At 44.2% G+C, this 15,088-nt stretch overlaps 1 protein-coding gene across 12 annotated transcripts in view; it reads left to right on the top strand.

The window, feature by feature from the left end:
* The window catches only part of celsr1a (cadherin EGF LAG seven-pass G-type receptor 1a), a 360,335-nt gene that overhangs the window by 264,482 nt on the left and 80,765 nt on the right, over positions 1–15,088 (top strand). For all 12 annotated transcript variants that reach the window (XM_041202840.1, XM_041202839.1, XM_041202836.1 and 9 more), the window contains 3 exons: positions 6,763–6,920; positions 7,898–8,061; positions 14,234–14,359. In XM_041202840.1, the coding sequence (XP_041058774.1) occupies positions 6,763–6,920; positions 7,898–8,061; positions 14,234–14,359 (448 nt within the window). The remainder of the gene's footprint in view (positions 1–6,762; positions 6,921–7,897; positions 8,062–14,233; positions 14,360–15,088) is intronic.

Raw genomic sequence — 15,088 nt, 5'->3', positions numbered from 1 at the left:
CCTGGCTGTGGCTGTTTATTAAGGCTGGTGTTATCTAATAAATATTGTACCATAAAAAAGTTATGGCACAGGAAGAGGCCGTTCAGCCTACCGTGTCTGCATCGAATGAAAAACAAAAAAATAAAATAACTAACTGCCCATTCTAATCCCATCTTCCAGCACCCAATCCATGGCCTTGCAGGTTACAGCACCTCAGGTACAGATCCAGGCACTTTTAAATGAGTTGAGGGTTTCTGCCTCCACCATCAAATGAGGCAGCGAGTTCCAAACACCCACCACCCTCTGAGTGAAGAAGTTTTTCCTCATGTCCCCTCTAATCTTTCTACCAATCACCTCAGATCTGTGCCCCGTCTGTAACGCCTTGTAGTCACTGTATAGACAGCTGCAGGTTTTGGATTTGATTGATATTGTCACAGACTGAATAAACATCACATGGCATTGCAAAGGCCAAGGGGCACTTCAAATAAAAGGACCAATTCCGGATAAACCTTTTCAGATTAAAATGTATGAGTGTTTTAAGGATGAAAGGAACTGACTCTATAGACCAGGAAAGGCAATCAGAGCTAGCTAACGATTTAATATTTATACAAATTGGCACTGAACTCAAGGAAAAATTGAATGTTCATGATACTATCAAAACAACCATCTGTGGCTGAAGTTTGAAGAATATGGTGTAGACTTTGTTATGCAGTGAGAAAATATCATTCCTGATATGCAAATTTTATTAACACGGCAATGTAGTATTTACAGGATCAGTTAAAGGGTAGTTCCTAATTAGTGCAAAGTATAACTGCATTAGAATTTCCTAATCCCGTGTGGCTGAGTACATAGGTGATGGTTCTTGGAACAGATAGTGGTGGGTTTCAGTCTCAAGTTTTTTTCTTTCACAGAATGCGTGCATCATTTGTTAGACAAGTATTTATTGCCCATCCCCAGTTGCCCTTGAAAAGGTGATGGTGAGCCACTTCCTTGACCCGCTGCAGTCCTTGTGATGTAGGTACACCCACAGAGCTGTTTGGGAGGGAGTTCCAGGATTTTGAGCCAGCAACAATATGTGTGACTGGGTGGGGAACTTGCGCAAATGTAGATGTTGCTTAGTTTAACACTGTTGGGCAATGTTTCATCACTTAGTTGAGCAGTTGGACTTGAATTTTCCCCATAAGTTCACTTTGTTGCCTGCCAATTATCAGTTGATGAAATTGTAGCATCCTCCTGGCTGAGGGAGGTTGTATAGATGCAGTGGATACCTCAATGGAAAATTTGGGTGTGTGTGTACGTGTGTGTGTACATGTGCGTGTGCATGTTTAGATTGTGTGTACGTGTCCTGTTCACCTATATTGGCTCCCAGTTGAGCAATATCTCAATTTTAAAATTCTCATCCTGCGTTCAAATCCCTCCATTGGCCTCAGTCCTCTCTTTCTCTGTAATCTCCTTCTAAACTACAACCTTGCAAGATATTTGTACAGAAAATCCTTGAACTCCCACCCTCCAATGACATAGGTAAGACTCCAACTAAGAGGTTCTGCATAGAGACTATAAGGAGCTAGGCACTAAATTAGAAAGCAGAACCTTAAACTTAAAAAATCTCTAGATTATTACCTGAGCCACGTGCAAATTGGCATAGGGTAAATAAGATTAAAGAGATGAATGCATCGCGCAAAAGATTGGTGTGGGAGAAATGGGCTTTGATTCATGGGGCACTGGCACCTGTACTGGGGAAAGTGGGAGCTGGACCGTTGGGACGGTCTGCACTTTAACCGTTCTGGGGCCAATGTTCTAGCAAGTCATATAACTAGGAAAGTGGAGAGGGCTTCAAACTGACTGGGGGGGGGAAGGGATCATGTAGGGGAAGATTGAGTAAATTAAAGGGAAATGACAAGGCAACCGATCAAGATGGCAGTGAAGGTAATGGTAATCAGAGCATGCTAGGAAGGGACAGTGATTGCAAAGAATGTACCAGCAGATCGGGCCAGAGTGTACAAAAACAATTTTAAAAAACTGAATTAAGGGCCCTATATCTGAATTCCCACAGTATTTGCAATAAAACAGATGAATTGGCAGCTCAAATAGAAATTCATTGGTATGATATGAATCTGTTAGCCATTACAGAGACGTGGCTATAAGGAAACCACAGCTGGGATCTGAATAACCAAGGGTATGTGACATTCAGGAAGGACAGGAAACTGGGAAAAGGTGGTGAAGTTGCTCTGTTAATTAAAGAGGGCGTTAGTGCTGTAGTGAGAGATGATCTTGGTTCTAAAGATCAAGACATAGAATGAGTTTGGGCAGAACTAAGAAATAGCAAGGGACAGAAAACATTGGTGAGAATTGTTTATAGGCCAACAAATAGCAGTGGTAATGTAAATCACAGTATAAATCAGGAAATTAGAGGTGTGTGTAACGAGTGATACAGTAATCATGGGGAAATTCAATCCACATATAGACTGGGTAAACCTAATTAGCATTAATGTTGTGGACGAGGAATTCTTGGAATGTATGAAGGATGATTTTCTCGAGCAGTACATTGAGGAACCAACTAGAGAATGGGCTATTTTAGATCTAGTTTTGTGCAATGAGAAAGGGCTAATTAATACCCTTGTTGTAAAGGAGCCTTTCAGGAAGAATAACCATAATATGATAGAATTTTTCATTAAGTTTGAAAGTGATGTCGTTCAATCAGAGACGAGGGGTGGAATTTTACGGCAGCAGGATTTTACGTTCCCGCAGAAGTCAGTGGAGTTTAGAATGACTCACTGCATTTTATGGCCCTGTCCCTGTCGCGAAGGGACTGTAAAATTCCAGCCTAAGGCCTTAAACAAAGGGAACTATGAAGGTATGAGGGGCAAATTGGGAAACTATGTTAAAAGGTATGATGGTAGATAAGCAATGGCTAACATTTAAAGAACAAATACATAGTTTGCAGCAAAAACCCAGCAAGGAAAGAGTTCCAACCGTGGCTAACGAAAGAAATCAAGGATTGCGTGAGATCAAAGTAAGGGGCACCGAAAGTTGCCAAAAACAAAGGGTAAGCTTAAGAATTTTAGAATTCTGCAAAGGAGGACCAAGAAAAAGATTAAGTGAGAGAAGATAGAAATATGAGAGTAAACTAGCGAGAAATATAATAATGGGATTGTAAAAACTTCTATAGGTATGTAAGAAGGAAAGATTAGCAAAAAACAAATGTGGGTCCATCACAAGTGGAGTCAGGGAATTTGTAATGGGGAATAAGGAAATGGTAGAGAAACTAAACAAATACTTTGTGTCTGTCTTCACGGAGGAAAATACTAAAAACCTTTCAGAAATATTGGACAATCAAGGGACTTGTGTAAACAAGGAACTGCAAGATATTAATATTAGTTTTTTTATAAGTACCATAGAAATTAATGGGACTTAAAAGTAGATAACTCACCTGGACCTGGTGATCCACATTCCAGAGTGTTGAAAGAGGTGGCTACAGAGATATTAGATATATGGTGGTCATCTTTCAAAATCGCATAGACTCTGCAATGGTTCCTGCAGATTGGAAGGTGGCAAACGTAACTCCACTATTTAATAAAGGAGGGAGAGAGAAAACAGGGAACCACAGACCTGTTAGCGTGACATCAGTAGTAGGGAAAATGCTGGACTCTATAATAAAGGATGTGATAACAGGGTACTTGGAAAATAATGCCAGCATTGGGGCAGAGTCAGCATGGATTTATGAAATGGAAATCATGTTTAACAAACCTGTTAGGAATTTTTTGACGATGTAACTAGCAGAGTAGATAAGTGGATATGGTATATTTAGATTTTCAGAACACTTTTGATAAGGTCCCACAAAAGAGGTTAGTAAACAAAATTAGAGTACATGGGATTGGGGCTAATATACTGGCATGGATTGAGAACTGGTTAACAGACAGAAAACAGAGAGTAGTAGTAAATGGATCATTTTCAGGTTGGCAGGCTGTGACTGGTGGGGTACCACAAGGATCAGTACTTGGACCCCAGCTGTTCACAATCTATATTAATGATTTGGATGTGGGAATGTAATATTTCCAAGTTTGCAGATGACATAAAACTAGGTGGAAGTGAGAGTTGTGAGGAGAATGCAAAGATACTTCAAGGGGATTTGGAGAGGTTAAGCGATGGGCAAAAAATTGTTAGATGGAATACAATACGGAGAAATGTGAAGTTATCCACTTTGGTAGGAAAAACAAAAGTACAGAGTATTTCTTAAATGGTAAGAGGCTGGGAGGTGTTGAACTTCAAATGGACTTGGGTGTCCTTGTTCACGAGTCACTGAAAGCTAACATGCAGGTACTGCAAGCAATTAAGAAGGCAAATACTATGTTGGTCTTTATTACAAGATGATTTAAGAATGGGAGTAAAGATGACTTATTGCAATTATATAAAGCCTTGGTGAGGCCTCATCTGGTATTGTGTGCAGTTTTGGTCTCCTTACCTAAGGAAAGATATACTTGCTACACAGGGAGTGCAATAAAGGTTCACAAAATTAATTCCTGGGATGGATCTGAGCAAAGATTAAATGGACTGCATCTTTATTCTCTGGAGTTCAGAAGAATGAGAGGTGATCTCATTCAAACATACAAAGTTCTTACAGGGCTTGACAGGGTAGATGTGGGAAGGATGTTTCCCTTGTCTAGGGGTGTCTAGAACCATGGGACACAGTCTCAGAATAAGGGCCAGGCCATTTGGGACTGAGATGAAGGGGAATTTCTTCACTCAGGGTGGTGAACCTTTGAAGTTCTTTGCCCCAGGGGACTGTGGAGGCTCAGTCGTTGAGTATGTTCAGGACTGAGATCAATAGATTTCTACATATTAAAAACATTAAGGGATACAGGGATAGGGCAAGAAAATATTGTTGAAGTAGAAGATTAACCGTGATTTCATTGAATGGTGAGCAGGTTTGAAGGGCTGAATGGTCTACTCCTCTTAGTTCTGATGTCCTTATTTGCGCTCTGGCAATTCTGACCCCCTTGCACACCTCTGATTTTAATCACTCCATCATCAGTGGATGTACTTCCAGCTGCCAAGCTGAATTCAAGAATTCCCTCCCTAAATCTCTCCACCTCTGCACTTCTCTCTCCTCCTCTAAGATGCTCCTTGGATCCTGCCTCTTTGCAGCTCAATATCAAATTTTGTTTGGTAACAGACCTGTGAAGCATCTTGGAATTCTTCCCAGTGGGTTTCATGCAACTTTGTACCCCAGTGGGTATGGTGATAGATGAACAAGTTTGCTAATGTTCTACACTACTAATCTGCAGTTTAAGCCAGTTAAATATCAGTAGTACCCTTGTATACACTTGAAAGTCCCAAGTCTTGAATGTTGCCAACCTGCATCTAAACAATTTGGAATCAGCAATTGGAATGTGTCCCTAGAATGAAAGTACGTATTACATATTGGGTAAATAAAAATTTGACTCAGTGAACTGGTCTGAAGTGTTTGATTTCCATGCCCAGGATATTGAGAGCAAGGGGCGGGGCCAGCTCGCCGCCACGTAAAATGATGCAGGATGATGTCAGATGGAACTCCCGGCGTCCCTGCGTCATTTCAATTTTCAGGTCGGCGGGGGTGCAGCCGAATCAGCTGTGCGCCCGCCGACCTGTTAACAGCCGGTTGAGGCCATTTAAGAAGTAATTAATGGACCTGCCCGTCCAACCTTAAGGTTGGCAGGCAGGACGGGAGCCCTGGCAGGCTTCAGAAAAAGCATGAAATTTCATCCACGGACAGGATTAAAAAATTTAATAAAAGCTTGATTAAAAGTGATGGACATGTCCCAACTCATGTGACACTGTCACATGAGGGGACATGTCAGGGAAATTTTATTTTTGCCCCTTCACCATTTTTAAATTTGGCGCTGATCTCCCTGAGGCAGCACTTAGCCTTAGGGAGAGGAGTGCGCTCTTTCACCTGCATGTGCAAAAGAGCACATTCTCAGCTGAGGGAATCCCCCCCCCGCCCCCCGCACACATAAAATGGTGAGGCGCACCCGCTCCTGGACCTCCCCCATCTCACGATGGGGGGAAAATTCTTCACCATGTACATCAAAAACTTGGCTGCCCAAAGCAACTTGGTGGGTCTCTAATCACAATGTCTTTTAAAAAGCAGCTCTGATTTTGATAAGTCATCCCTTGTTAATGGAGTTTTGTGTTTCCCAATGGGCACGTTCTGCCAGATCCAGGTGTCTTTTAATGGATTGTCAGTGAGGTTTTGTGCACAATTGTCAATGTATAAAATACTTAAATCTAGTCTTTTTTTTTCTGTTGAGTTTTGTTTTCAGTAAATCCTCTTCATTTTTAAACTTAAATTTAAAGCAACTTTATGTTGCTTTTTCATTTGAAGCCAAGGAAACAAATTGCTGTGGTGGGTTTTATTGTTAACTGTTCTGCTGTCATTTGGTCACCATGTGTGTACCTGTTTCTTAGCTGGAGGGAGCATTCGGTGCCCAGGTCTCCTGTTAATGCCATTCTTGACAGCAGGTTTCCAAGCGTAGACTAGAGAAACTTGTCAATGGATTTTGCTCCATATGTCCTTGGGAAAACAATTTGCAATTGCTCATACCTTCCTTGATGCCAAGCCAGAATTGTGTGGAGAAATGCAGGCCCAAACACACATTGTGATATTTAAGTAAAATGATTCTCGTGTTCACTGAATCCATATTGTTCTGTTTCATATCTCAATGTGTCAGGAGTAATTAAAAATGGGTAATATGACTCCTATTGCTTCACTACAAAAATTAAGTGATCTGTTTTTTTGTTTAGCCAAATATTGGCAGATTAGGTATTCCTCATGGACCATCAGGAGAAAAGGTTGCAGTAGTTACTGTAGATGATTGTGATACTGCAGTATCTGTGCGATTTGGAAACCGTATTGGAAACTATTCATGTGCTGCTCAGGGAACACAGACTGGATCAAAAAAGTAAGATCAAATTATTTATTTATTTAAAAATATTTCATCATTTTGGTTTAATCAAAATTCTCCAGTTTTATTAAAAGGAAAATGCACCATTTTTATTAAACATTACAAAAGATGGAAGTTAATTAGAAAAATAATTTAAATTTATTTTTTATCTGTCCATAGTTTGCCTGCATCTTTACCTGTAGCTAGGCTGGAGACCTGTTCCCAGTTCTATCAGTGGTGCTGTATAACTAATTACACACGGAGAGATTTGGGAGACCAACCTTGGTGACTCTTCCTCTGATTTTTTTTCCCCCTTTTTGTGGGGCAGCACCTGATATCTGTCTGTATATTCCCTTTCCTGGATAGAGATATGTAACCATGGTGATTTGACAGCTTGAAGGCCCACTGTGCAAACTAACTCTGCAGGCCCACACCTTCATCCGCTGATTTTTAGATTTACAGTTATTAAGACAAGAGTAAATAATATACTCTTCAAAAATAAGGATGAAAATAAATATTCTGCTTCAATTAATGAGCAAAAAACTTAACCACGCTATTCACATGTTTAAAAAATATTGCCAAGAAGTACAAGAGCATAGTTTACTTTACCCTTTTTGACAGTTTTCTCCCTTCCTCCCTTCCACACGTTGATTCTTGCAGAATTATGGTTCAGCAGAAGTCAAGGAATTCTAGTAGTTCACCCAGGTGACCATTCTTCATGTGTGAAGGACAGCCAGCTTTTCAAATATAAAGAACACCAGAGTCAAATGTAGTCCAGTCCTTTCTTGATGGCCATTCAGTTTCCACCGTAGTGCATAATTGAAAGGACTATAACTATCATTCTGATGAAATGGCTATCTGTATTTTTTTAAGCTCTCTATTGTTTATGCTTTCAGTCCTCTTCCCCCCGGCCCCCACCAACACCCTCCAAATTCTGTGGCACTGACCAAAAGAGTTTGTGTTTTAGGATAACATTATCTGTTTGCCTTCTTTAGGTCTTTGGATTTGACTGGTCCTTTACTTCTTGGAGGTGTCCCCAATCTGCCTGAAGACTTCCCAGTGCGCAATCGTGAATTTGTGGGATGCATGAGAAACTTGACCATCGACAGTAAGCAACTTGATATGGCTAGTTTTATAGCCAATAATGGTACACTTGCAGGTAAGTAATCGAAACTTGCACTGTGCAACTTGCTCATGCATTACTGTGAAATCATAAATGGTGAGGAGAAACACATCTAACCAGTAATGTGCTGTTGTATGACTGATGTTATTACTGCTCTAATGGAGATGGGTGTGTAATTAAAAAAGTTTAGATTATTGTCTAATAATCTAATTATCCTAATTATCTGTTTGAAGGCTTGTTATTCATTTGATTTTTCTCATGTACATAATTTGAATTTTTAAATTATTTATGATAATTAGGTTATAGGCGTTCTATTGCCTGCAGATAGGGTTCAATTAACTGTGAACACAAGATATAAATTCAAATATTAGAATAAGGAAAGTCAGGAGGAATGATTTTCAACTCCAGGATGATTAACTTGTAGAAAAAGATCCAAGAGAAAGGCTTTAAATGGAATAGTGTAATGAGATCAAAGTGGCAAGTAGAAGTTTTTCTGAAGAGAGAGAGAGTTGAGAGGTATGGTGACAAGGTTGGGTTTGAAATCAGTTATCAGTGGAGAGGCTTGTTGGGCCAAATGGCCCTTCCTGTTGGGCAGAATTTTCAGGGTGACGCACAGGGGGGTGGGCCCTGCACGTCAGCGCACCCGCCATTAATTAACGGGCTTGTTTAGGCCCCTAACTCGACAATCAATGCAAATTTGAGGCGCCCGTGCAATCTTCGGCTTGGCGCACGGGCACAATGGGCAGACAGGTAAGCGACTTTTTAATAAAATTCATCCACAGGCAGGATAAGAGGGCTCAGTGGGGTTGTCAGTCTGGTCTGTGAAGTATTTATTGCAGAAAGTTTTTAAAACTTGCCTGTGTGATCTGTAGCAGTTCAGAACGAATTCCAGCAGATTTCTCTGTACTTTTAACCTTCAGCTCAGCACTCTGCAGACAGTACTCTTTATTGGGCCTGCAGCTTTCCGGAGGCCTCCCTTTAGCCTGTGAATGGGTTCTGACATCTCCACTGGAGGCAGCTCCTCTGAGGAGGAGAGGAGGGCTAGAATGAGGAGGAGGCCAGGAGTGGACAATCAGCCTCCATGGGAGCCACCTTTGGGAGTACAGGCACAAGGGGCGCAGGGCAAAGAGGTAGTCCAAGGTGGAAGGGGCCGCAGATGACGCCACTATTCTGCTGCCAGGGTACACCGGCAGAGAAGCAGCTACTTCAGTATGACTGAGGTGCAGTGCCAAAGGAGGCTCTCATTGTCAAGGGAGACAGTACATTACATCTGTCAGATGATTACAGACGCTCTGTTCAGATGGGCATTGACCTTCATCCACTTCCGCTGCGACCTGGCAAGTCAGGCACAGCGAGCCAGAGGCCACTGCTTCGCAGCCACTGCTGGCTTCCCCTGCGTCCGGGGCGCAACAGAATGCACACATGTGGCTATCAAGGCGCCAGCAGGTGAGCCCAGTGCCTTCGTCAACAGGAAGGGCTTCCACTCCATGAGCGTGCAGGTAGTATGTGATCACAGGATGCAGATTCTGCAAGTCTGCAGGTACCCAGGCAGCTCCCATGACGCCTACATCCTCAGACACACCCAGGTGCCGGGGCTCTTCAGTGCTGTAGCCCAGCTGGATGGATGGCTGCTGGGTGACAGGATAATCCCCTCAAAAGGTGGCTCATGACGCCTCTCCACCATCCAAGAACAGAAGCTGAGCAGCGGTACAATAGGAGCCACGCCTCCACAAGGGCTGTGGTGGAGAAAACCATTGCCCTTCTCAAGATGCACTTCTGATGCCTGGACCACTCGGGGGTGCACTCCAATAACCCCCACCCAGATTGTGTCTCAGTGATAGTGGTTGCGTGCTGCACTCTCCACAATCTTGTGCTGGAAAAGGGGGACGCAGTGGATGATGAAGACATTGAAGCAGTGGATGCGGCTGCTCACAATGAGTCCAGCACTGAATCAGAGGACGAGGAAGCAGAGGGCAATGATGAGGAGCTGACTGCTGACCCGGCACTACTCCAAGGAGGCAGGGACACCTGGGAGACTTTAATCCAACGAACCTTCAGCTAGCTCCCCATAAATGGATCAGGAGGACGAGCCTTGCCTGGCGCTTCCATACTCGGCACTTAAGTGCTACAACTGCCACTTCGTCAGCTGCAACTAAGGGCTTTGGACATAAACCTTAATGTCCACTCAAACACTGATGACATGTCTGTAAAACATACAAATGCAGCACAAAGGAGCCACCCTCAGCCATGGCAACACATGTGGATTTTATTTTGATCCATCATAAGGTCCAACAAAATGAATCCAAACCTTTTTTACAACTGCAAAAAATAAATATTCCCTAATCTAGGGCCAACACAAAGCACCAGTGAGAAACCCATGGTGTGCCTAAAGTGCCTTATGCTTACGTTTGCGGGTGCTACGTCTTGATGCCATCCCATCACTCGGAGTGGCTTGTGAGACAGCCTGCTGACTCTGCGGTCCTGTTGGCCTTGTTGACCTTGGTGGACGTCCTCTGGCCCGTGGAGCCTGTGCTGGCCTCGCCTGGGAGGGAGTGACCAGTTCTGCAGTTGACATCTCCCCAATGGTCGCAGCCTCAACGGATGCATCAGTCACTGGCAGAGGGGCAGAGGAGCTGCTGCCCTCATCCGGAGCACCCTGAGAGGAGCCCACAGAGATGGCAGGCAGCTGCTGCGCCGATGTGAGGTCACTTCGGACCTCCCTGCTCACCGTAAATGGATAGGCACTGAGCTGGGACACTTGGTGCCCAGACCATCTCCCACACTGTCAATGACCAGCTGAGGCCACTGGCACTGTGAGGGCTTGCAGGTCCGAATGTATTCCTAAGAGAAGCTGGTTGTTCTCATGGAAGCCCCTCTCTAGGAGAGACGCCACTCTCTCCATGGAGAAAGCATGACACTCTGACATGAGGCTCGTGGCATCACTCATGCTCCGAGTGGACTCCTCCACCATGGACATCAAGCGAAGCATAGTTTCATGCAACACTTCCAGTGCTCCCGCACACCCGGCCACATTTCCTGCAGCTGCTGCGTCGTGGGCGACTTCAGAGGCGCATCATCATGCACCAACTAAGCATGTGCCTGGTCCCCTGCAGTCCTCTGGCTGCTGGCACCATCGGCACTCTCTGTCTCTGCCATCTCCTCCAGTGATTGTGAAGTGCCCTCTCCACTGTGCCCCGGGACACTAGCCGATGTTACAATTCCCACGGATGTGCTAGTATCTGTGCTGGTGCCTGCCTCTCAGAAATGGTTCAGGGCCCTCAGGTCTGAGAGGGGGCATCTGTCATGGAGCCTGGTCACCAGCCTCTGATTATGCTGAAAATAACAACAGGGACAGTGGATCAGTTAGCGTCCACACAGTGACACGCTTCATCCCTTTCCCCCAGGCTCATAATGCGCTCAGCCTTCCAGAACCTAAGGAGATGAACATTGGTGGGGTGGCAAATAGTAAGGAGGAGGGCCATACATTACAGGTGGATACAGATGGGCTGGTCAGATGGCCTCGGGAATGCCTAATGGAATGTTATGTGGATGTGTGAGGTGATGCACTTGGACAGGACAAACAATGTACAGGAATACACGAGGAATGGTAGAACCGTGGAAAGTAAGGACAATTAGAGGGACCTTGCTGGGCATGTCGACAGGCCCATTAAGGTAGCGGCACAGGTATATAAGGCGTTTAAGAAGGTAAATGCCATACTTGCCTTTATTAGCCAAGGAATAGAATTTAGGAACAAGGAGGTCATGTTGCAAGTGCAGAAAACGCTGCTGAGGCCACAGCTATACTTCTGCGTTCAGTTGTGATCAGCGCTTCATGGGACGGATGTGATTGGAGTGCAGAGGTCGCTGACCAGGATGCATGCTGGCCTGGAGAGTTGGAGTAATGAGGACACATAGCATAGATTGGTGATATTTGCCGTGGAGCACAGGAGATTGACGAGTGACATTATTGAACTTCATAACATTATGAGGGGCATAGATAGGGTGGACAGAAAGCAACTTTTCCCCTTGGCAGAGGGTTGAGTAATCTGGTGGCATTTATTTAAGGTAAAGGGCATGAGGTTGACAGGTGAGATGATGAGGAACTTTTGCACACAGTTATGTGGGATGCACTGGCTGAAAGGGTGGTGGACGCAGAAACCCTCCTAACATGTAATAAGTATTTGGATGTGTAGTTGTGATGCCATGGCATACAAGGCCGTGGGGATAGTGGTCAGAAATGGGATGGGATAAGGCGACTTTGTAAGGTTCTAGAGATGCGCACCTTCGAAGGGCCGAGGAACCTTTGTCTATGACCCACATGTCTGACTGTATCAGTCTGTGAATGAGCAATGCTGCTACATTAACGATTTGAACAGTCATCAGTACTTTAGTTGGTGGGAAGACAGAACGGTTGTGACTGTGGATCTCAAATACCTGGCCGCTCCACCCCAGCTTCACTGACATCTGTGGACCTGAGTACATGGCGTCTTTCAAGCTCCAGGGCCTCCTGCTCAAAAGGGCTCAATATCACCAGCTGGGCCTGGCCGCCTCCAGTGCGCAAACGCTCATAAGCATTGTGCACATTTTTCTCCTGCAAAACAGAGAAGATCATTCATTGGGGCTAATCGCACATGTACTCTGCATGTGCATGCGCACACCACACCCCAACCATAATGGCCCATATCAGGCCTGCAGCACCTCCCCTCCATGCTACTGCTGATCAGTCATAAAAATATAGTATGGCTGCTCCCAACCCCACTCCCCCAACAGCCACCTTGGACACATTCTGCGTCCATCACTTTCAGAAACACAAGGTCTTAACTCCCATGGCAAGGAGGCGCAACTAAGTGCGGCGCTGAAGGCTCTTGGCCACGAGACCTCGAGGCTCCCCTTCCGCAATCTCATCACCATGAATAGGATATGTGTTGGAGTTCTGAGTATGCGCCTAGCTGCATTTCCTGCAGGTTTCCCCCAGACTAGTCATGTGTGACCAAGACCAACATATGGTGCAGGGAGAACCCATCTTCTCATGAACCACCGAGGCTGATGTAAGCATGGTCACTATCTGCTTGTCCACCCAGCGTGGTTAAATGCCCAACACCAACATGGTACTTACCCTTACAGAGCGCAACAAATCATTGATTCGCTTATGGCACTGGATCCAGATGTGCTGCACCACGTCGCGGGAGCTCACCACCCCCGCCACCTCCTCCCAGGCACACTTCATCATGTGGGGGGGCCTCCTCCTCCCATCCTGGGGAACCCAGCACCTCCCACCTCTCTGCCACCCCCTCAAGCAGGGCAGCAAGGCACATTAATTGAGAGACACATTAGCCCCCCGCTGGCCTACCCTGCAGCCTGCCCTCCTCCTCGGGCCTTCCCTCAACATTGGCCTGCTGTGCAGACTCCCTGTGGTACCACCTGCAGCTGGCCATAGCGAACAGCCTAAAGGAGGCTGCCAGGCTTTTTTTTAAAAACATTGGACCTGATAGTCTGTACACGCCCGCCACAAACTTCAGACTCCCGATTTTCACCCACACAAAATGGCGGTGCGGCCCCAATCGCGGGTGGTGGTCGTATCCACAGCCAACCGGGTCAGCACCTGCTCCGCCTACCTGCCAAACGGAAAATTTTGGCCCTTATTTCAAAAGCTCTTGTGTTCTTTTGGGACGTGTACAATTGTCAGCTCCTCAGAATATTTTATTAATAGTAGCCTTAGAACAGCAAGACAAGAAATGAATATATGGACTGTGCTGGTGTATGCAAAAAAAAGACTAGTTTATAAAAGGAAAACTGTGATGAATACTTTATTTCCTCTCAAACACAGCCTGGAGTAGAAGTTTGTTTTGGACACAGTGAATAACAGGTGGCTTCACATGGAACTTGGTATTGGTCAGTGCGAATAGAGTAGACGATGAGATACCCCCCCACCAAGACGAATTTCCATTCCCATGTCTCTTGCCACAGATTTTCTCTTTTGTTATTGCTGTTAATAGAATGTCATTTGCAATAATTTGAATATAACCACAGACATTTCCTATGTATGCTGAGAGGACCTTGCATTTAGAGAGCTCTTCTCATGTTGGAAAGATGCCTCTGAGAGGGAAAATAAATGGACACCATGTAACAGGAAAAGTCAGGGTAGAATGGATTTACCAAAAGGGTTGAAAGAGTGATTGTAAGTACCCACTTCCTTTTCTGATTGCAGGGTGCGCAGCTAAAAAGAACTTCTGTGATGTAAACATATGTCAAAATGGTGGACAGTGTGTGAACAAATGGAATACGTACAGTTGTGAATGTCCTTTGCGATTTGGTGGCAAGAACTGTGAGCAAGGTGAGTGATTTTACTCTACCAGGAATAAGAGAAAAAAAGGACTTGCTTTAATTTAATGTGAACCTAAATGCAGATCTGACATGATTCAGTGGTTGTATCACTAGCAAAATGGACAAGTGACACCAGAGAATTGGTCAACCTACAGGTGGCTAAATTGATCCAGTGCCTGGCTGTAGCACCAGTGAGCTGGTCAACTTATATACTGGCATGAGCTGGTCCAGTGAACATTTAATTCAGGTCTATAGCATTTATTGTCTTTTTGCTAATAGTTTGTATTGTTTATACAACCACAAACCATTTTTTTTACACCTAACCCCTAATCCACTCCCTGCCCCTCTACCCTGAAACAAGGCAGGGTCAGATGATTTTAGCTACCTGGTATGGTTAACAGGCATATCTGCGTAGGTGAAGTCTTAAAAACTCTCCAAAAATGTATGGATGTTTAAAGCACTTCCCAAAAAAATTCCAGGATATTTAATTAACTTATTTGTAAAATGAGGCAGAACACCTCCAGATTATTCTGATAAAAAATAATTATTGTAGCTGATATTTAATAATGAATATGCAATCGCTGAAAATTCAATCTTTAATTTTAGTAGCTTAGACCTAAAATACAATTTACCTATCATTTAACTAAATAAATTATACTCTTATAATGAAGATATTCTCCACTTTGTATTTTCTTCAATTTTAAGCTCATAAGATATTAAAATGACTTATCACTGGAGC

The sequence above is a fragment of the Carcharodon carcharias genome, chromosome 13 (genome assembly GCF_017639515.1).
Source record: "Carcharodon carcharias isolate sCarCar2 chromosome 13, sCarCar2.pri, whole genome shotgun sequence".
In the NCBI taxonomy this organism is placed as follows: Eukaryota; Metazoa; Chordata; class Chondrichthyes; order Lamniformes; family Lamnidae; genus Carcharodon; species Carcharodon carcharias.
This window is presented reverse-complemented; position numbering and strand designations above follow the sequence as displayed.